At 39.3% G+C, this 22,053-nt stretch overlaps 1 protein-coding gene across 4 annotated transcripts in view; it reads left to right on the forward strand.

The window, feature by feature from the left end:
* Positions 1–22,053, forward strand: part of LOC120535973 (ubiquitin carboxyl-terminal hydrolase 2-like) — a 72,956-nt gene that overhangs the window by 20,938 nt on the left and 29,965 nt on the right. For all 4 annotated transcript variants that reach the window (XM_039764221.1, XM_039764220.1, XM_039764223.1 and 1 more), the window contains one exon: positions 7,142–7,840. In XM_039764221.1, coding sequence (XP_039620155.1) covers positions 7,145–7,840 — 696 coding nt within the window. In that variant the 5' untranslated portion in view covers positions 7,142–7,144. The remainder of the gene's footprint in view (positions 1–7,141; positions 7,841–22,053) is intronic.

Below are 22,053 nucleotides of genomic sequence, written 5' to 3' on the forward strand. Positions count from 1 at the left end.
TGTGCTTGGTGTGTGGGTGTGTGTGTGTGTGTGCGTGTGCACTGCAGTGGGCTGACGCCCTGCCCGGGATTTGTTTCCTGCCTTGCGCCCTGTGTTGGCTGGGATTGGCTCCAGCAGACCCCCATGACCCTGTAGTTAGGATATACCGGGTTGAATAATGGATGGATCACAGTGGATAGGTTTTGACTTTTTAAAAATTGATTGAAAGAAAGAGACTCTTTAATGTCAAAGTGGAAACCGATATTTGCAATGTGGTCTAAATTACTTAAAATATCTATCCATCCATTATCCAACCCGCTATATCCTTACTACAGGGTCACAGGGGTCTGCTGGAGCTAATCCCAACCAACACAGGGCACAAGGCAAGAAACAAACCCTGGGCAGGGCGCGCACACACGCACACACTAGCGACAATTTAGAATCACCAATGCACCTAACCTGCATGCCTTCGGAATGTGGGAGGAAACCAGAGTACCCGGAGGTAACCCACACAGACACGGGGAGAACATGCAAACTCCACGCAGGGAGGACCCGGGAAGCAAACCCAGGTCTCCTAACTGCGAGGCAGCAGTGCTACCCACTGCGGCCATTGTGCCGCATGCCGCCCATTACATAAAATATAAAACACAAAATAATTATCACATTAAGTATTCATTCCCTTCAAGCCATTATTTAGTAGATTTACCTTTGGCAGCCATGACAGCCCCTGAATCTGTGTGACTAGGTTTCTCTATGAGCTTTCCACATCCGGACACTGCAATTTTCTCCATTCTTCATTGCAAAACAGCTCAACTTTGTCTGATTACATTGGGATCATTAGTGAACAGTTTTTTTTCCAAGTCCAGCCACAATTCCTCAATTGAATTGAGATCTGAACTCTGACTTGACCACTACAGGACATTCACATTTTTGTATTGAAGTCATTGCTGTGTAGCTTTAGCTTTATACTTGGGCTCATTATCTTACTGGAATACAAATCTTCCAAGGTGCAAGTTTCTTGCAGACTGAAATAGGTTTTCCTGCTTGATTTTCTCAGTATTTTGCTGCATTCATTTTACCTTCTTAAGTCTTCCAGGGCCTGATGCAGAGAAGCATCCTTACAGCCTGATGCTGAAACCACCAACCTTCACCGTGGGGATGGTGTAGTTTTCATAATGTGTGGTGTTTACAATAACATGGCATTTAGTCTGATAGTCAAAAAACTTAATTTTGTCTTATCAGTCAATAGAACCTTTTTCCAGCTGACTTCAGAGTCCCCTATGTGCCCTCTGGCATACTAGCTGGGATGAAATTAATTGTTTTTAATAAGTGGCTTTCCCTTATTAAAAAGCCAAATTAAATCCACTTTGATTCAGTGTTGTATAATAATAAAATGTGAATATTTCCAAGGAGGTGAAGACTTTTTATATGCACAGCAGCTTCAAGTTTCATGTCAGTTTTTGCCTGTGACTATTACTGCAACCCACTCTAACCTCAGTGCTTTTTTCTTCACTTTTTGCTTTGATGGCATATGTAGGAGTGTAGCTTCAATGGTTTTTAACTGCATACATTCATAATGTCACCTATCACGGCTCAAGTTATTTAATAGTCCTTATTGCATAATTAACCAACATTAGAGCTTCAACTTTGCCAACATGCAAAAGTTTTAGTGCGCATAGCAAATATTGGTCCTCTTCCGGTTTCTTAGCATTCAGACAGAAGGCACAAGCACACTGAGAAGATAAAAGCTTCTGCTCTCAGGGCCACTACATTGCTGAACTTGTTGGTAATCTGCCATGGAAACCACTGGGCCTTCATTCCCCATTTTCTGTCGTGTTTGTCCTCATAGACAGAAGACTTTCTTGTTGTGTTAGCAAGTCCAAACTTGTCTGCATTAATGAAAACACTCTAGAGGTGTGAATTTTCAAAACAGCCTTCTTAGTCAGGAGCACGATGGAAAGAGGGAAGTGGTAGTTTGTGACTCTGTCTCTATAGAAACTAGTTACTCTGAGCCCTGTGCAAGCATGCTATAAGGGGGGAGGTGAATAGTAGGAATGTGGAAATGTCTGTGAGTATTCTGACTTCAACAAAGATCACACATTTCTGAACCCACTGCCACAAATAAAATTGGTGTGTTTCCCACAATTATGTTTGTTTTGGATTAATTGCTTTACTATGGCTTCAATCAATCAATCAATCAACATTTATTTATATAGCACATATTCATACAAAAAAATGTAGCTCAAAGTGCTACAAAATGAACAGAAAAATAGAAGACACAATAAAAAATAAACACATGGCTTGGAAATGGATTCATGGATATAGCATATCCCTAATGCTGGAGGGTTCCTGTCTTGCTTACAATGAAAGATACTGTATGTCCTAAACTGAGAACAAAAGAAAAAATATGAGTGTGTAACTGACTGCAGAAACAGAAGAATTTTAGACGTTTGGTGTCTCTGCATATGCAAAATTAATACTTACTTTCTAGTGTGACTATACTTTCTGGATATGTCTTGATCCTGTAAAATTTCTTAATTATGTAATCTATCTCCTCAAATTTTGGCTTTCCGGTTTTCTCTTCTGGAATGAAAGTGAGACAGATATCAGATATATGCCTAATCAAATGTACTGCATACACCCTACAGTTTTACTTCAAGTGCATGCGAACATTTTTTAATCATTTCCAAAATACTGCATGCTTACTTAACCTCCTTGGCGTTAACTCTGAGTGTGACTTGGGCTTGAGATTCTATGTAAATATGGTTAAACCCAAGTCAAACTCTGGGTGACATGTAATCATCCACTTTACAGTGTTAAGCCTGGATGATTCTTGGGACAGTATTCTGCAGTCATCTAGCTGATGAAACAACATCATGCTGCCAAAAAAAAATGATTTTTTCTGTGCGTTCTGCCACTTTATGGAAACGCTATGGTAACTCATCAATATTCATGAGTGGGGCAGAGCTTTTAACCAAAAAGAAAATGGCAAATGAAATGCTGTAAAGCCATGTGAATTTGTCACCAGATGCTGACATGGACAGTAAAACTGATGCAAACAGCACTGAACAACCAACCACCATGATACTCCTTGTAAATTTGTTCACATGAAGCTTCACTGTGGTGCAAGAGCAGCTGTGTGGAAAAGGCAAAATAATTGCGATCAAGTCACAAGAGAAGAAAGATATTAGTCTGTTAGATATTAAAGATATGAAGCAACTGCTAATGTTCATGTCTGGGGAAATGTGGAAGTATTTATGTTAACCTTTTTGTATTAACATTTTTTTCTTGTTGAAAAAATTAACTAAATTTTCTGGGGTTAAACATAATGCTAAGGATGCTACTAGTATCTGATCTTGTCACTTCTCTGTATATTTTACTTTACTCTCTTCTGTTGGATTCTTCTACATCTTGATGTTTTGTGAATTTATTCTCGACAACTTGATCTTTAGATCTTTAGCTCTATCAAATCTAAGTATATTGCATGTTTATTTCTTGTGTGTTTATGTTTTGTGTACCTGATCCTGTCAGATTACAATTAACATCATCTTTTCCTCTGGATTCCTATGCACTCAAACCTAATTAATTACCTTATACTGTACATTTATTTAGTCATCTAGGTGGTACGCTGCCTTGCAACAAGGAGATCAGGGTTCACGTCCAGGGTCATCGTGGAGTTTGCATGTTTTCACTGTATTCACATCGGTTTCATCCAGGTGCTGTTTTCTTCCCACAGTCCAAATATATGCCAGTTAGATGGATTGTCAATACTAAAGTGGCCCATGTCTGTTTACCCTGCGATGGAATGGCACCCTGCCAAGGGATTGTTCCTGTCTTGCACCCAATGCTTGCTGGTGGGGCTCAAGCTTCCCTGTGACACTGCTACAACATTTACCTCTAGTGATTGTTTTTAGATTTTCATGTTAACCTTTAGGATTGCTGATTCTGTTATTTTGTCAGAATATATCATATTTGGAGTCAAATTAGTCATATCCCAATATTCCAGAATTATCTATTGAACTCTGATCTTGAAACATGGGAGTGTCCTGCATATCTGCCTAATGACCAATTCACTTTTTGGCATCATTTTCCTATATACTTATCTATCTGAGCATTAGCCTGTCCAGTCAATGTATCTCCTGATGCCATTACATTTCAGTGGGTATTAGCTTAACTCTGGGGTTACTGGTATTGTCAGGAAACAGTATATTGATTTTTATATTTAACAGAGGTATACACCTGTCACTTTTCATTATATGAGAGTGTTATCTTTTTGGTGGCTTATACTCACAGAACCTTTTACATTGCATATTACCTAGCAAAGTACTAAACTTGTCAAATTTTAGTGTGTTGCACTTTCATCTCCAGGGGTGCCGTTCTTAGAACCAAGTGCACTATGTTTTTGCCCACTAGAATTTAAGCATGTTTTAGTGTACAACAGCTTAAAATATGAAAAATTTGATCATGTTGGAAGTAGAGGATTCATATATCCACAGCAGAAGCATTATTTCAATAATACTGGCAGTCAGACTCCTGTTTGGGTAATTTTAGAATTTAGAGTTTATAAACAGATAGAGCTGAGCAGTGTATAAGATTTTCCAGTAGTTTAGGAGCGCAAAATGATAGGAGATGACTGTTATAAAGACTCTGCTGGGCTGAGTTTTTCTTGTTGAGGGGTCTGTTCTGTACCCTAATGTCTTTTGGATGTGCTCCAGCATGCTGCCTTCTCTTCCTCTCCGCTCTGAATTATTGATGAGATGCAGGCTATGTTCAGACTGAAGAGAGGGACAGAGAACATACAGAGGAAATAGGACTCCAGTACTCCAAACTAGATAAGAGCGGATACTTTTACTTATTCAGAATCCCCTGAAGTGAAAGAGAAAATCAGCATGTGCCTGGCAGGTGAGCGTTGTCCTTCTCTCCAGGTATTTCATAACCTAACATGTTTATTCCAGGGTTGCAGAGCAGGAAATAATCACGGACATTGCCCACCTATATTGCAGAACCAAGTTGTGCACACAGTTACACTCGCGCTCAAATAGAGCAAGGTAACTCCAGTTAACCTAACATATTGAAGAAAGCTCAGGCAGACCTTGAGTGAACATGCAAACCTCACAAAGACAGTGACTGGACATGGAATTGCCATGATATTTTCTTATTTATTAATGGGCATGTAAATGACTCTTGACTGTAGTGAGTGGCTGAATAGGACTTGTCATTAATATGTCTTTTTCTATTTCTGGCATCCCACTACCCAGGTTCTCCTAATTAGTGTGCCACAACTTTTCTTCTTTTTTTGTAATCTTTTTCAGCAGTACTGCAGTCTCTGCATTCTTTATAAAGTTTGCTTTATGCAAAATTAACTTTACAAAAGAATTACTATAAATGAGCCATCAAGCCCTTTGTGTGTGTTTTGATCTGATTTTCATGAGACCTGTTTGTTGTCTGTTTTCTAGCTGGTAAACAGCTTTCACCTAGTAACCTATTTTCCTTTTTAGTTCCATGAGGTAAAAATTAAAAATAAAAGTGATTTGTTCCATGGTGTTTACCACCAATCTGATCAGCCTCCTCTATCTGGAGCCTCAGTTATTTAGTGTAATGTACCCTTTCACTGTGAGCATACAGTCAAAGGCAAACAGATTTAGAGTTAAAAATGAGTCAAATTAGATTTGAAAGAGTAGAAATGTATAAACAGGTTAACTGAAGAATATGCAAGAAACAAATGAAAATAACACAGAATCAGAAACTGAACATGACAGTTTAAAACTTAATGCTTAGTTGTGCTCCCTGAATAGAACATGTCTACCCTGGATATGAATGCAGGGATGGAAGAGCATTATAGACAGAGTTAGGAAAGTGTCCTGTAGATAAAGAACGCATCTCAATTTGTAATCTGTATCTTCTTCATTCCTTCATCTCTATATATATATAAAATCCAACGTCTGTCTGTCTGTCTGCCTTTCACGAGAGAACAACTTAATGGATTTAGATTGGGTTTTTTCCTATAATTTGCTTCAACATTGCAGTTGATTTTGCAACCTCTCTCATCGCACTAAGTATCATAGTTTGCTTGCAGTACTGATTTATTTGCACAAATCTGAGAGAGATGCAGCGGGCCAGGGGGAGTGGGGCCCTCCTCACTCTCGCGCATTTTACATCCACTTAGCTAGTGAATGAGAGAACTACTTAATGGATTTAGATCGGGCTTTTTTTCTGGAATTTGCTTGAACCATTCTGGTTGATTTTGCGACTTCTCTCATTGCACTAAGAATCATAGTTTGTTTGCAGGAGCGATATATTTGCGCTATTCTGAGACAGAGGCTGTCCGTGGGGAGGGGGAAGTGCGACATCAGGAGTAGGGAGCCGGAAAGGGTCCTCCTCTCTGTACTGTTTCACTTGTACTTGGGGGAAGCCGCAATGGACAGCTAGTATTACAATAATCCCTGATGCGTAGGCCCGGATATAAGTTAATTTATCAACTGGAATATGCTTCATTGTCTTTGGTCAGAGATGAATTTCCTCAGACAGTGTAGTTCTGAATACAGTAGGTTTGTCATTTTCAATATTTACTAATTATTATTAGCTATATAATAACAATGACATGATTATGAGGCACGAATGGTTATGAAAATGGAAGAATAAGTATAAACACTTCATAATTCTAAAAGCATTTCCACTCTCAGAAAATTAAATTTTCTGATTTTTTTGCCTTTGTAATATTTACTGAGATTAGTCTCTGAGATTGAAATCTTCCTTTGCAGTAATGTACCCTTTAGGATATGGACCAGTACACAAGTGTAGGTGAAGAATGCCTTCCAAAATTTCTGCCACTCTATGTAGAATGCTACAGATGGTACATTTTACTAGATCAGGACTTGGTCATTGTGCTTGAGTCCTCACAAATGTAATTGCCATCAGAGGACAACTAGAACATTGCTTTCTACTCAGTTACCTAGTCAGATTCATGTAAAATAACTTACAGATGGAGGAGAGCAGTGTATAAGACTTATGTGCAATGAAGAGGGGCCACCTTTTGGAGAAGGGCTCCAGAGGTTCCCCACATCATCCCATATTATTCTTTTCTCTCTCTCACTCTCATAAGTAACTGTCAGGCTGATTCATTTCATTCACTCTTATTTTTTTTCTCTCTCTCTCTTTCTAGTCGATGTGGGCAGCAGTCTCATCCCTGCGGCTGAGATCAAGTATGTCACGAGTGACCTCCACCGCCAAGCGCTACTCGGGGTCAGCACTTACAGGGCATTATGTCAGCTACACACCATCCTACCCCTCCGTTTCCTACAAAACTACAAACTCAACCTACGGTGGGAGCTACCTGACCTCAAGTCGCTTGCGTAACTACAGTACCTCTTCTGAGCCTGACAGGGGGCGCCAGATCCCTCGTACAGAAATCCTGAGCAGTCGCCGCAGTGAGAGCCTCAGTCGAACCCCTGTCAAGGCCTATGGTTCAGGATTGAGTGGGGGCTACAGTTCATATGCCTACTCGCCGACTTCAGTGCAGTCCAGCTACCTGTCATCTTCACCGTCCTCCTCCACGACCTCTACTAAAAGTGGTCTTAGCCGCCGCAAATCAATCAGTCAGACTGACCTGACCCGGGACATGGTGAGCCTCACCTTGTCCGAGTCTTCCTCCAGGTGCAGGCAAGAAGCGGATGGCCTGCAAAGCACCTACAGAAGTGGGCACAGCAAGGGCATTGAAGTTATGGACTCATATGGAACCACACGAACTGGATATGGAATATCTCGGAGTTCCACACAGGAAGCCATTGGGAGTAGTCTCAAGAGCAGTTCTCGGTTCAGTCCCTTATTGGATAGGACCAGCTCACCTTGCAAGGAAACCACGGTAGGTGGCATTATTCATCCATCTCTTTCATGTTAGATTTGAAGGGTTTGTACAGAGTGCCAAGCACTGCTTTTTATCTGTCAAAAGAACCCTTGATACTGGCAACTGCTTTAAAAGAAAATGGAAATGAATGCTGTACCTGCTTTGGGATTTGCTATTATGCTTTTAAAGTCTCCCTTGAAGTCCGTGTTACTGAGATAGGGTCCATCTCTATATAACCATTACCAGGAAAATACTGTCTTAGAAAATGGATGAATGGACATTTTAATGAAAATAGTGATAGGATCAGGTCAGGGTGATATTCAGGGTAGTAAGCCATACTCAAATGTGCCATGTAAATGTTCCAAGTATAGAATGATGGCACTTTCCCACTTACTTTAACGTTTAGAAACAAACCAGAATGCCTGTAACTACTGTCTTGACTTGATATTGCCTATATTAAGAACGTTCAGGAACACACCACCATAATAACTAAATATTATAATGAGATAGAATGCTGGCAGCCATTTCACTAGTACTGATAGTAGTAGTAGAAAAAGGCATTAAAATACAGAACTTAATTTTATTCAATAGAAAATACAATTCAGCTTCCCTAATGTATCATTTACCCGTGTTTCCACACTGATGTGCCAGTATTGATGGTATATAACAGCAAAACTGGAATCCTGGTAGACATGTCACTTGCCTTTATTACTGTTATATATTTGATTAATGACTTTAACTTAGATGACCTAAAAGATGGGGGTCAATAGTTTACTTGACAGTTCAAGCACATTTATGCTGAATGACTCTCTCAAGGTCACACAAACTTTCAAAATCAGAAACTCTACCAACAATATTATAGGGTCATTGTTGGTATGTGTACAGTGTAATTCTTACTTGCATGTATTAATCAACATACAATACATTAACACTCTCAGGTGCCATGCTTAATGCAAATAACGAGCTTATTTACAAATTTCTGTCTTCCTTACCTGAAAGATCTCACTATGCAGTTTATGATAAGGTCTACCTTTAGGTGACATATCAGTTTATCAGATTTTGGAAAAGTATATAAAATACCAGTAAATATGCTCATTGATGTATTTTAAAGTTCAATGTCTTAGCCACTACTAAAAACTTTTTAACTAATACATGAAAATAACAGTGAATCACTCCATCTAATTTGTATTAGTGTGCATGTTTGTGCAATGCCCAAGACTTCCATTTTGCACCCTATGCTTGTGAGCTAGGCACTTGTCTCCCTCATTTCTGAACTGTAGGGAATAAGTAAATGGATGAATGGATGGATTCCTGTATTTCTTTTGATGGTTACAGGAGGTGTCTCTCTTTTTACTGTGCTTTCAGAAAGTATTTGGACCTCTTCACTTTTCATTCATTTTATTCTGCCTAAATATGCTAAAATCAACTGAAATCAGTTTTGACGTCAATCAAACAATACTCTATACCATAGATTTACACAGCAAAAACAGGATTTTAGGAATTTTTGCAATTTTATTAAAATACAAAACTGAGATATCACACAGACAAAAGTATTCAGACCCTTTACTCAGTACTTGCAGCACCTTTGCCAATGACTACATCCTGTAGTCTTTTTGGGTCTGACACGATAAGCTTTGCACACTTGCATTTGGAGATTTTCTGTCATTCTTCTCTGCAGATCCTTTCAGACTTGGTCAGATCGGATAGGGACCATCAGTGGACAGCTGTCATCAGGTCTGTCCAATTTCGATTGTTCGCTTGAGCTGGGCTCTGGCTGGGCCACTCAAGTACATTCAGAGAGTTGACTGTAAGCTACTCCTAAGTTGTCTTTTCTTTGTGTTTAAGGACATTTTTTTGTTAAAGGTGATTCTTTGGCACAGTGTGAAGCCCGGAGCCCTCTGAAGCAGGTTATCATTAAGGATATCTATGTACTTTAAACTGTTAATCTTTCCCTCAAATGTGACTGGTCTCCCAGTGACTGCAGACTCCAAGCCAGCTTCTGTGTGTCATCTGGACTCTCTGCCATAAAGCCTAGATTAATAGATTGTTGCAATGGCGATTGTTCTTCTGTTTATCCTATCTCTACACAGATTTATCTAATCCTTCAAACTCATGGCTTGGTTTTTGCTCAACCATGGGACCTTCTATAGTCAGGTGTGTGTCTTTTATATACAATCAATTTAGTTGATCACAGGAGGACTCTAAACAAGGTGCAAAAATATATCAGCGATGATCAATAGAATGGGATGCATCTGAGGCAGACTTCAAGTGTCATAGCATAGGGTCTGAATACTTGTGTCAATGTGATAGCTTTGTCTTTCTGCGGTATAGAGCATTGTTTAATGAAGGGGAAATGAATTTAAATGATTTTAACATAAGGCTGACAAATAACAAAATGTGCAAATACTTTCTAGTCACTGTGCATCTTAAATGTGGCTGTTACTGCAGCAGCCTTCTTATCCTATGTCAGCTCATCACAGTTGTCAGGCTGTGTTGTTCAGTTAATCAAGGGCGACAATGTGTCTCTCTTTTATGACATAATTACACTCCAACACTCCCATTTTGTTTCACAATTGTTTGTCTATTGTTTATTAAGTGCTTGACTGTGATTGAGTGCTGGAACTAGTCTATCTAGATGTTTGTATTCATCAAGACTAGCTCTTTTTGCTGACACCTTTAAGGTTCTGTAGTACCATGTACTGCAGTGATTTAGTAGAGAATCACTACAAGTACCCCAAAACTTCCGGGTTATTTTTTTCAAGCAGGATTGACACCTGAGTAGCACGTAGCCTTGCTGAGTGAGGTTGATGCATCACTCCCATAGTTTTTCTATTTCCTTTATCCTGGTTGTGCAAATAGAGCTTAGACATTATTTTGTTGTTCCTGAGTGTTTTCCCACATCACTAATGCCATTTGTGTTACATTCTGTTGTGTGGCCAGATGAGGGCAGCAGTGTCACATAAACTTTTGCAACAAGTCTTTGTCATACTTTCACAGTGACTTCACTCACTTAATTTGCCTCCAGTTGCCCACGTTTTTTTTTCAGCATAATCTTATCTATGCTTTCCTTAAAGCACTACAGAATATTGCCAGTGAAATTGTCATGAACTACTTTGCTAACAGAGGTTGCATGATTACAGACTGATTGATTTACCTATTCCTTATTGTTATAAATAAGATTTTTTTCCATTTCTTAACGTAATACAGAGAAAAGCCAAGCAAAATGACACCTTTTATTGGCTAACTAAAAAGATTACAATATGCAAGCTTTCGAGGCAACTCAGGCCCCTTCTTCAGGCAAGATGTAATACAGAAACTGAAGTTTCCTGTGTTTATATCCACACACTAGGACAAGAAACAACATTGGTAAATCTTTAAAGGAAAAATCTTAAATGTAAAAAATTAATAATGGCTAACACGGTACAACACCCTAGTACTATTAACATAATATAAAAATGGATAAAAATAAAATTAGTGATGAAGCTTATATGTGAGGACTAGATACCAGTGAGAAGAAGTCAAGGTGACTTCATAGTTTTAACACATTAAACACAATTATGGGATGATGGTTTTGAGTAAAACAATATGTTTAGCACTGGGTGTTGAACAGATTATATGAGGAGCATTGAGGAAGCTGCCCACTCTGTCATTATCCTCAAAGCTAATGCACAACACTGGACTTCCTAAAACTAGATAGCAATAATCCATTACTTTGTACTTCTTTGTAATAAATTCTGTAGCCCATTTTATTTTAACATTAACACTGGAAACTTTTCATACATTTTAACAGTAACAGAACTGTCTTCTTGTTTTCTTATTTTGACATAATGTTCTAAGCTGCCTGGATTTCTTTCTTAACTGCTTGTTCACTTTTTCCTGATTCTTCAAGGAACACAAGTGCAGTCACCATGGGGCTAATCCAATACCTTAGTTTACAAACCATTTTCTATATTGTGCTTTTTCAGCTGTGTGGAAATCAAAGTTTTTATTGCAGAACTGTTTCTTTGGTGAATTCCCAGAAATCTGTGCATTGTTCAACTGTGTTCATAAGGAAATAACCAATGTGTATATGGAACAGATTTTTTATACATTACTTTTTACATTATTATATTATGTGGTGTAGGACTAATAGCACAAATCAGTATTTTTCTTTTCAAAGTCTGTCAAATGGTAGTATCATGAATATGTGATATTGCCATTCACAGCACTGACTAAAGACAGTGAAATATAGAGTGCTACCTAAAGGAAGTATGCTATTATATGTCTAGGAGACACATTTGCTCAAGGCGATGTACAATATTAGGAAATACTTTTAAAAACTTTTTATAGATATTTTCTACAGCTGGAGCACAGGAATGTTAGTTGACTTCATTAAGATTACAGAGTGAATTGCTGATGAGGACTAAACCACAGGATTTAAGCCTGCCAATATCAAAGACTCAAATTAGGATATTTTTTCCGAAACAGACACAACCTTTGTTAACACATTTTACTTAACACTGATGAATACTAAAAGTATGCTGACATCATCTTCATAGTAATACACTATCATAAAGTCATTCTAAGTGCATTGCACTTGGGTATGCATATACTCTTCACCTTTCCTCCCCAATGTAGGCACAGTGGAATGCAATTGCTACATAATATTAAGATGGTAAAACTTAGCAACCCTGTAACACACACACTCAAGTTCTGTATGTTTTCTGATTTAGAATACAGTTTAAGGGACTCACTAAGCACTTATATAATATACTAGCCAACCCGCGGTGTACCATACGCCGCATAATCAGGCCGGCTTTTTGATAATTTTTAAGCACAGTGAGAAAATTAACATTTGAAAAATCTGTAATGTAATAAATCAGCAAGAAAAACAACATTGTAACAATGCACTGAACGAACCAACACACAATCGTCCGTGCAGCGCTCAGGCGCGGAGGGTGGAACGGAAGGAGAGGAGAAGGGCGTCCACTCCGCTCCCTCCGTCATGCTAGTCTGCTGATTTCTCGTCCAGTATGCACTGCCTGCTCATGTGCCCACCTTCAACTCGTCACTCGAGTTGTTGTCGTCTGTGCACAGTCCAGATGCACCTGTGACTCACGTAGATTTTTCATTGCTCTGTGCGGTTTTGGCTGCCTTTCTATATATAATCCACCAAGACACCCGACCACGGTAGCAGCGAGGTGGGAGGGGGGTGTGTACAAAGTGAAGGAGCATGTAAGAAGACACATGTTTGTTGCGGATGCGAATTGCTGTATGTAGCGTGTAAAACAGTTTGCTATGGTGCACGCGGTCGTGCGTTGTAACCAAAAACTCGGTTTTTAAAGATTGCTCACTTCATTGTGTATACGACTGTAGGTGAATGAAAAGATGCAACTCTGGAGAGGGCAACATACAATACAGCGTTTTACACGCTGCATACAGCGATTCACATTCGCGACAAATTGTTTTACACGCTGCAAACAGCGATTTACATCCGTGACAAACATGCCTCTTCTTAGATAGTCCTGTTGCGTCCACCCTCGTTCTCGAAGCATACACACCGCCCGGTCATGTGGTGCCTCTGTGTGAACCGGTCAGGCACAGAGTCGTTCAGCTGCCGAGAGAGCGTCTCGACTGTTGCAGGGCCTGCATTGGTGAAGCAGGTGAGACGGTAATGAAACAGAAGCACAGGGCTTATTGGTTTTTAAAGACTGCCTCCTTCATTGGGTTTTAACCAATGCACGGAACAAACCAACACACAATCGTCCATGCGGCGCTCAGGCGCGGAGGGTGGAACAGGAGGAGAGGAGAAGGACGTCCACTTCGCTCCCTCCGTCATGCTAGTCTGCTGATTTCTTGTTCAGTATGCACTGCCTGCTCATGTGCCCACCTTCAACTCGTCACTCGAGTCGTTGTCGTCTTTGTACAGTCCAGATGCACCTGTGACTCACATAGATTTTTCATTACTCTGTGCTGTTTTGGCTGCCTTTCTATATATAATCCACCAAGACACCCGACCACGGTAGCAGCGAGGTGGGAGGGGTGTGTGTACAAAGTGCAGGAGTATCTAAGAAGACGCATGTTTGTCGTGGATGCAAATTGCTGTATGTAGCGTGTAAAACAGTTTGCTGTGGTGCACGTGGTCGTGCGTTGTAACCGAAAACTCGTTTTTTAAAGACTGCTCACTTCATTGTGTTTTAACCTCAGTTGTAAAGGAATGTTTTAAGGATCCCATGGGATACCCCTCGCAAACAGTTTTACACGCTGCATATGACGGTTCACCTCCGCGAGAAACATGCCTCTATGAACAGTCAACGTGGGTCGGAGCTGCATGTGACCTCTACGACAGACGAATATAAACGACGCCTGTTTTTCTGTGTCGTCACATCCGAGTTGGTGGGCGTGGCTATGTGAGTTGTCGTCGTATCCAATGGTCTTGGAGTTGGTGGACTTGGCTCCTTCCTGCGTGCGCTATAGGTGTCTTACTTGTCGGCGGCTTATTGAATCCATGCCCCTTCCGGCGTGCTTTCCATGGTTGTCTTGCCTTAGTGAATTATCCATCCATCCATCCATTTACTAACCCGCTGAATCCGAATACAGGGTCACGGGGGTCTGCTGGAGCCAATCCCAGCCAACACAGGGCACAAGGCAGGAACCAATCCTGGGCAGGGTACCAACCCACCGCAGGACACACACAAACACACCCACACACCAGGTTCGCTTCCCGGGTCCTCCCTGCGTGGAGTTTGCATGTTCTCCCTGTGTCAGCGTGGGTTTCCTCCGGGCACTCCGGTTTCCTCCCACAATCCAAAGACACATATACACATATATATATATATATATATATATATATATATATATATATATATATATATATATATATATATATATATATATGTGTGTGTGTGTGTGTGCATTGAATACAGTGCCTTTTGGAAATTATTTGGACCCCTACACTTTTATACTTTTTTTTTGTTCTGTTGCAACTTTGTGCAAAAATCATTTAAATTAATTTTTCCCTGATCAAGCAACACTAAATACCTCATTGTGAATAATGCCAATTTATTACAAATAAAAAAGTGTAATATCACAGTGACACTTTGCTCAGTACTTTGTTGAACCTCATTTGGCAGCAATTACAGCCTAGAGTCTTCTTAGGTTCATAAGACAAGCTTTTCTTACCTGGATCTGGGAATTTTCTGCCATTCTTCTCTGCAGATACTATCAGGCTCTGGATGGAGACCATTAGTTGGCATCTATTTTCAGGTCTCTCTAGAGATGTTTGAATGGGTTCAGGTCTAGGTTCTGGCTGCACCATTCAAGAACATTCACAGAGTTGACTCTAAGCCACTCCTGTACTGTCTTTGCTTTGTCGTGCTGGAGGCAAGCCTTCAGCCCAGACTATTGTTGAGAGTGCTCTGGAGCATTTTTTTTTATTATGGATGTCTCTGTACTTTGCTCCAATTGAGCTTTCCTTCTTTTTTATTTGTACTGATTTTAGATAAAAGCTAATAACAATCCATACAATCAAGTCAAAGTTAACAAACCTACAATTCAACCCCACCCAAAAGAAAAAGAGGAGAGCCTGCCAACAAAGCAACTGTGTGAAGCAGCAATAAAGGAAGAGTATCTTTTTCCCCGATATAGAAGATCATTCTAAAATATTATTGATTAAATCCTGCCATATTTTTCAAACATTTTGAGCAGATCCTCTGAGTGAGAATTTGATTTTTTCCCCAATGTCAGATAATATAGAACATCAATTACCCACTGGCTTAAAGGCTGTGGGTTGGGATTCTTTCAGTTAAGCAAAATAAGTCTACCTGATAATAGTGAGGTCAAGGAATTACAACTTCTCCACTTTAAGCCCATCTGGGAGTATACCAAACACAGCTATTAATGGAGTAATTGTGATACCAAGGCTGATTAGTATTCAAAGATTTTTGTCCAAAATTATGTTAATTTAGTGCAAGCCCAAAACATATGACCCAGTGAGGCTAGAGCTAAATTGCAAGGTTCACAGGTTGAATCTTGTCCTGGAAACAATTTGGATAGATTTAATCACGATAAATGTGTTCGATAGAATATTTTAAATTGAATAATTGAGTGCAACTCAACTCTAAAAGAATACCTAGTCTCTGCAGGTAATTCCTTCAGCCTAATGGGTTGTTTCTTGCTCAGCCATGGGACCTTCTATAGACAGGTTTGTAACATCTGTAATCATGTCTGTTCAATTGAATTGACCACAGGTGGAGTCCAAACAAAGTGTAGAAACATCTTAATGATGATCTACAGAATGGGATGTGCCTGAGCCAAATTTCAAGTTTCATAACATAGGGTCTGAATACTTGTGTCAATGTGATTTAGTTTTTTATTTTTAATAAATTTGGGAAAAAAATGGTAAAATCCTGTTTTCACTTTGTCATTCTGAAGTATTGAGTGTTTTTTATGAGTAAAAAAATAAATGTAAACGATTTCAGCATAAGGCTGCCACTTAACAAAATGTATAATATTTTGTGTAATATATCTGTTTATATTTTTTGCTGTTTAAGGCTGTGCATTTCATCAGGTACCAAATTGTGCATCACAAGTAGCTCACCTGAAACAGATTTTATTTACATAAAAAGGTTAGACAAATTGTATCCAGAGCGGATTTATATGCATGATTAGGAAATGCATGGATTTTAATGGGAAATTCAACCAGAAATTTAAGAACAGCACACTCAGAAGATTATTAAGGCATTAAATGTTCACAGTGTTCATTATAAGATCAGTCATATTTAATTAGGTAACTTGCATGTTTTAATGGGTAACTTCATTTTCAGTGCTATGACCACCTTCAATATACAGATGTGTGAAACTTTAGTACCAAAAGATTTGGAAATTCTTCTTCATTGAACATTGAACTGAGGACTATGGCAGCTGGTGGTTTAAGTTTTGTTTGAAGAGGCACTTTAAAACAGGTGAAGGTTCATTGACTGCATATTGTTGCCAGTCGTTCTGCAAGCAGTTGGCTGCTGCAGTAGTATGTGAGTTCTATGATTTTATCTGCCACATTAAACCATACCATGTTCCGATATTAAAACCTTTGAATGTCAGGGGTAGGGTTTTCTAATTTGCAACATCATAAAGTAAAAATAGAAGTATGATTTCTTTCATTACATCTTCAATCTTTTGTAGTTGCCACTGCATTATCTTTCATTTGTATGCCTGTATGTGAGTGTGGCTCAACACTGTATTTTATTTATTTATTTATTTATTTATTTATTTGTTTGTTTCTTTCTTTATTTTTAAGGGACATGTTGATGCCCTCATTGATTACAAGTAATAATATTAAATCCTAAAACTAATATTAATTATTATTGGAAATTTAATAATTTGGCCTTTTCACTTGCAATAACGTCAGGTTTTCAGTAGAATATTGGACATCATACTCATGGCTAAATCAGCAGGACTGCAGGAAACAATTAAATCATCACTTTCGCATTTCCAAAAATCTGATGTGATCTTAGCATTAAAATATTATAGGCCAATATTTTGTTATGAAGAGTGAAATAGAAGAGCCATATCTTGTTCTAAAAAGTTGTTATTGTTACCTTGTTGTTTCCTGCAACAAGAAAGAGTAAGAGTTGTGTCAAATGTTCACCTTTCAGCAAGTCAATTATCCCAAACACAAGACCAAAGTAACCTTGGAGTGGCCTAAAGACAAAAATATGAGTATCTTAGAATGGCTCAGTCTCTAGTCTTAATACAACAGAGAATCTGTGGCATTATATGAATACTTTGTAGTGCGCAACCCAAACAACTTGGAGCAAATCTGCCTTGAAGAATAGGCCAGAATCCCTCAAAGAAGAGTGTGCAAAGCTTACTTTAATAGACTTGCATCTGTCAACTCCTGCAAAACCTGTCTCTACAAAATACTATCAACATGTGGGGTTGAATACTAATGCAAACAGCACCCTTTTTTTGGACACTTGGAGAATGTGCCAATTCCACATGGACAGTGAGAGGGCCATAATTCAAACCATTATACCAGAATGCTGCCATATGCCTTAAGCAGGAACTTTCAATTTATTTGTGTATGCTCAAAATGAAGCAGCTACATTAATACTAGACATTTTGAAAGAAATAAGAGAAAAAAAATCATAATAGGTAAAATTAATCAGTCTGTGTGAAGAAAGTACATCTTTGATAAACCTACTAGCAAAATAAAACAGGCTCTTAATGAAGAAAAAAAAACAAAATAACAAGTCTCTTACACTTAATAGCCGAAATGGCCTATGAAAAATAAACTGTTCTGAATAAAAAAACAATAGGCATAATGTTCGTCAAGCACCAGGACTCCATTGAGTAATTGGAAGTATCTCTTAAAGTGGAAGATGCACTCAAGCTTTAAAAGATAAAGAGTAAGTGAAAGAGCACAGTTCATGTCACTTTTGCAACAAATCAGATATATCCTACAGGGGGCACCAGTTGGACAACTTGCTAAACCTGATAGCAGTCATTTTCAGCTTCTGTTTGTTTTGCAAGCCCAAGGGCCCTTGCGGAAAATAAAAAAATTCTGGAAATAAAGTGGATTTATTTTGATGTCCAATAAATGAAAATTTACGTGCTCAGAATTGGTCCTGCAAATGTGTTTAGCATTTAAAATCATATAAAATATGAATAGGGCAGAAACTTACATTTTGTTATTAGTTTATTATATTTTTAAAAAGGATTATGTGATGATGAGTGACCTGTCACTTAGATTTATGCAGAGTTTATAAACAGCCTACTTGCCAGTATTTATGAACAGAAGTGGACTGAGAATGCAGACCTGGCAGCACCAAATGCTCAGTGTGGTGGTGTTGGAAATGGTGTTTCCAATGTAAACTATATGGAGTCTTGTGTCAGGAAGCCCAGGATCCAGTTGCATAAAGAAGTGTTATAGCTTAGCAGACACAGCTTCTCTATGATCTTCCAAATGACGATGGTGTTCAATGCTGAACCGAAATCTATGAACAACCTTCTAGCATATCTGTCTCTTTTGTCCAGATGAGACAGAGCAAGATGAAAAGTAGATGGAATTATTTGAGCAATAGGCAAACAGTATGTGATGTGGTAAATCTATCTTTCAAGTGGCCCAAGGCTAGACTCTTGAAGCACTTCATGATGACTGGTGCGAGTGCTATAGGATGATAGTCTTTGAGATAAAAGACAGAGGACTTCTTTGGCATGAGTATGGTGGTGGTGGGTTTAAAGTGCTTGGGGATGACCACTTGCCTCATGGAAATGTTGAAGATGTCTGTAAAGATATATTTCAGCTACTTTGCACATTCTCTTATTTAAAGTCCAGTGTCTTAACCACTACACCTCATGGTGTTTGCCAACCAAGTATTATTCCTAAAGCTCTCTCAGTTTAACCACTGACTTTGAAAATGCACCACTGTAGCAATCAGTCACTACTGCTACATTCCAGAATCCTCTCCCAGTTTGGGTGCTAATTCTTGATCTGTTTCTAAAAGCCTTTCACACTATTGTGTCTATCCAACCTGTATATATATCACCTGCATTTACCCAGATTTCCACTACAGTCACTAAGTCCACTATAGTCACTATAAATTTGCATTAGTCTGCAGAAAAACTGGCAACACCGGCCCTACATTTTACCTGGGCCCAGCTTGGTTAAACCCGGCCAAACCTGGAGATTTGTCTGTGTGGGATGACATAATTATAAGCAGTGAGGTATGTCTTTTGATCTGTGGCATGCAGTTGTGAAGTGTTTAAATTTAGAAATTAGAAATCTGTTACACTTTTAATTCATCCTAATAAATGGCACTGTTGATATTCTTGTCCACATTCTTGAATGTACATTTTGTTTAAGTCAGCAGTGATAAGAAAGCCAAGTCTCCCTGTTCCTTATCAGAGGGTAAAGATATAGCTCAGCTGCAGTGGAAAAAGTTTCACCAATTTCTCCAATGTATTGTAGGGTGTCAGTAAGACCACCACTGTCCCTTCCCCAAGTTTAGCCTCTAATTTCCAGTATTTCCATAAATCCCATTCCAGTGAAGTCACTGTCACCCCTTATGTCCCGAAGTCTCCTATTCCATTTCACCACTAACTCTTGGTGCTTTCCTTGTTATTTGCAAGAACAGGTTATTCCATATCACTTACAAAGTGCATGTTCTTGTAAAAGTTCTAAGCAGGACCAGTTCCATGAAGGCACTTCTTTTTGGCATACATTGAATTTGAGCAACCAATTATGCAGTTTGTGAACTCTACTGAATTCTGCCTGTCATATAAGAGCACACACCGGTAAGTGCACTGGTTTGGGCTGCAGCATTCTGTCAGCTTGACTAACCTGTCTTCTAGCTGCTGAGAGATTTTCTTATCAACACAGCGATCAGAATGGCTCCATCAGACATCTTGCATCATTTTAGAATAATATGGTATGTTCAGTGAGACAGAGTTCAAATTCTTCTCAAAACTTCTTGCTATTGCATTGTTGAATATATTGTACTTGTGTGACAAAAAACCTCACTGTACTGGGAGTACCTGCAATAGCTGCTGTCATAAACCTTGCATTTGTACCTCTCAGTCTTACTGTGAGCCCTGCAAAATCAGAATTAAACACTGAGCCAGTTAGTTAACTGGTAACCATTTGGTGCTCTGGCTTTTAGTACAATGGTTGTACATAACAAACAATGAAGGACATTGTACACGATATAAAGGAGATATGCAGACTTCAGTTCAAGGTTCTAATGAATGCTAGTAATGCTTTCATAAACGTCATAAAACTCACTTCAGAAGATTTCCATGGATTAGATCATATGTTTTATTCTTGTCTAATGAAAGAATATACTCCCCTGTCACACTATATCTGTCTCAAACATAGTGTGTTTGTATGTTATTTATATTTTATGGATTTGTTCCCAGTATCATGATCAAATTTGGACTTCCCTGTTTTAAACAATTTACTTCTTGTGTTTAGGTAGGTTTCCCATGCAAAATCTAGTTTTCCATTCACACTACCAATAGTGCAAGCAGCTTTACAAGTGTTTGGTCCGATTCATTAAACCTTAAGTCACTACTTAAATATGTTTGAATTAGTTTATATACACGATAAAGTATTGATACCAGAGTTAATACTTGCTGGCATAACAATTGCATATATTTTCAGTCAACTAAACAGTCTATTTAATTTGGCAAAGGGAAAAAATGATGCAGCAAGCTAGTCCATTGTGCCAAAATTTCATTGCAGCCACTCAAAATAATGCCTGACAACGTTGGATGGGGCATGCTCCTAATGAGAAGACAGATAGTATCCTGGGGGAATCTTCTCCCAGATTTGGACCAGGGCATCACTGAATTTCTGGCCAGTCTGTGGTGCAACCTGGCCACATCGGATGGACTGAAACATAATGCCGCAGAGTTGTTCTGTTGGATTTAGGTCAGGTGAGCAGAGCATAGGGGCCAGTCAATGGTATCAATTCCTTTATCCTCCAGGAACTGCCTGCATACTCTCACCACATACGGCCGGGCATTGTAGTGCAAAAGGAGTAACACAGGACCCACTGCACCAGCATAGGGTCTGACAATGGGCCCAAGAATTTCATCTTGATATCTAATGGCAGTCATGGTGCCGTTGTCTAGCCTGTAGAAGTCTGTGTGTCCCTCCATGGATATGCCTCCCCAGACCATCACTGACCCACCACCAAATTGGTCAAGCTGAAAAATGTTACAGGCAGCATAATGTTCTCCACAGCTTCTCCAGGCCCTTTCATGTCTTTCACATATGCTCAGGGTGAACCTGCTCTCATCTGTGAAAAGTACAGGGCACCAGTGGTGGACCTGCCAATTGTAGTATTCTATGGCAAATGCCCACTAGTGAACGTCAGGCCCTCAGGCCACCCTCATGAAGTCTGTCTCTGATTGTTTGGTCAGAGACATTCACACCAGTGGCCTGTCTGCTGGAGGTCATTTTGTAGGGCTTTGGCAGTGCTCATCCTGTTCCTCTTTGCCCAAAGGAGCAGACACCAGTCCTATTGATGGGTAATGGACTTTCTACATGCCCTTTCCAGATCTCCTAGAGTAACTGCCTGTCTCCTGGAATCTCCTCCATGCCCTTGAGACTGTACGGGGAGACACCGCAAACCTTCTGGCAATGGCATATATTGATGTTTCATCCTGGAGAAGTTGGACTACCTGTGCAACCTATGTAGAGTCCAGGTATTGCCTTATGCTACCAATAGTGACGCTGACAGTAGCCAAAT

The sequence above is a fragment of the Polypterus senegalus genome, chromosome 9, assembly GCF_016835505.1.
Source record: "Polypterus senegalus isolate Bchr_013 chromosome 9, ASM1683550v1, whole genome shotgun sequence".
Lineage (NCBI taxonomy): Eukaryota > Metazoa > Chordata > Cladistia > Polypteriformes > Polypteridae > Polypterus > Polypterus senegalus.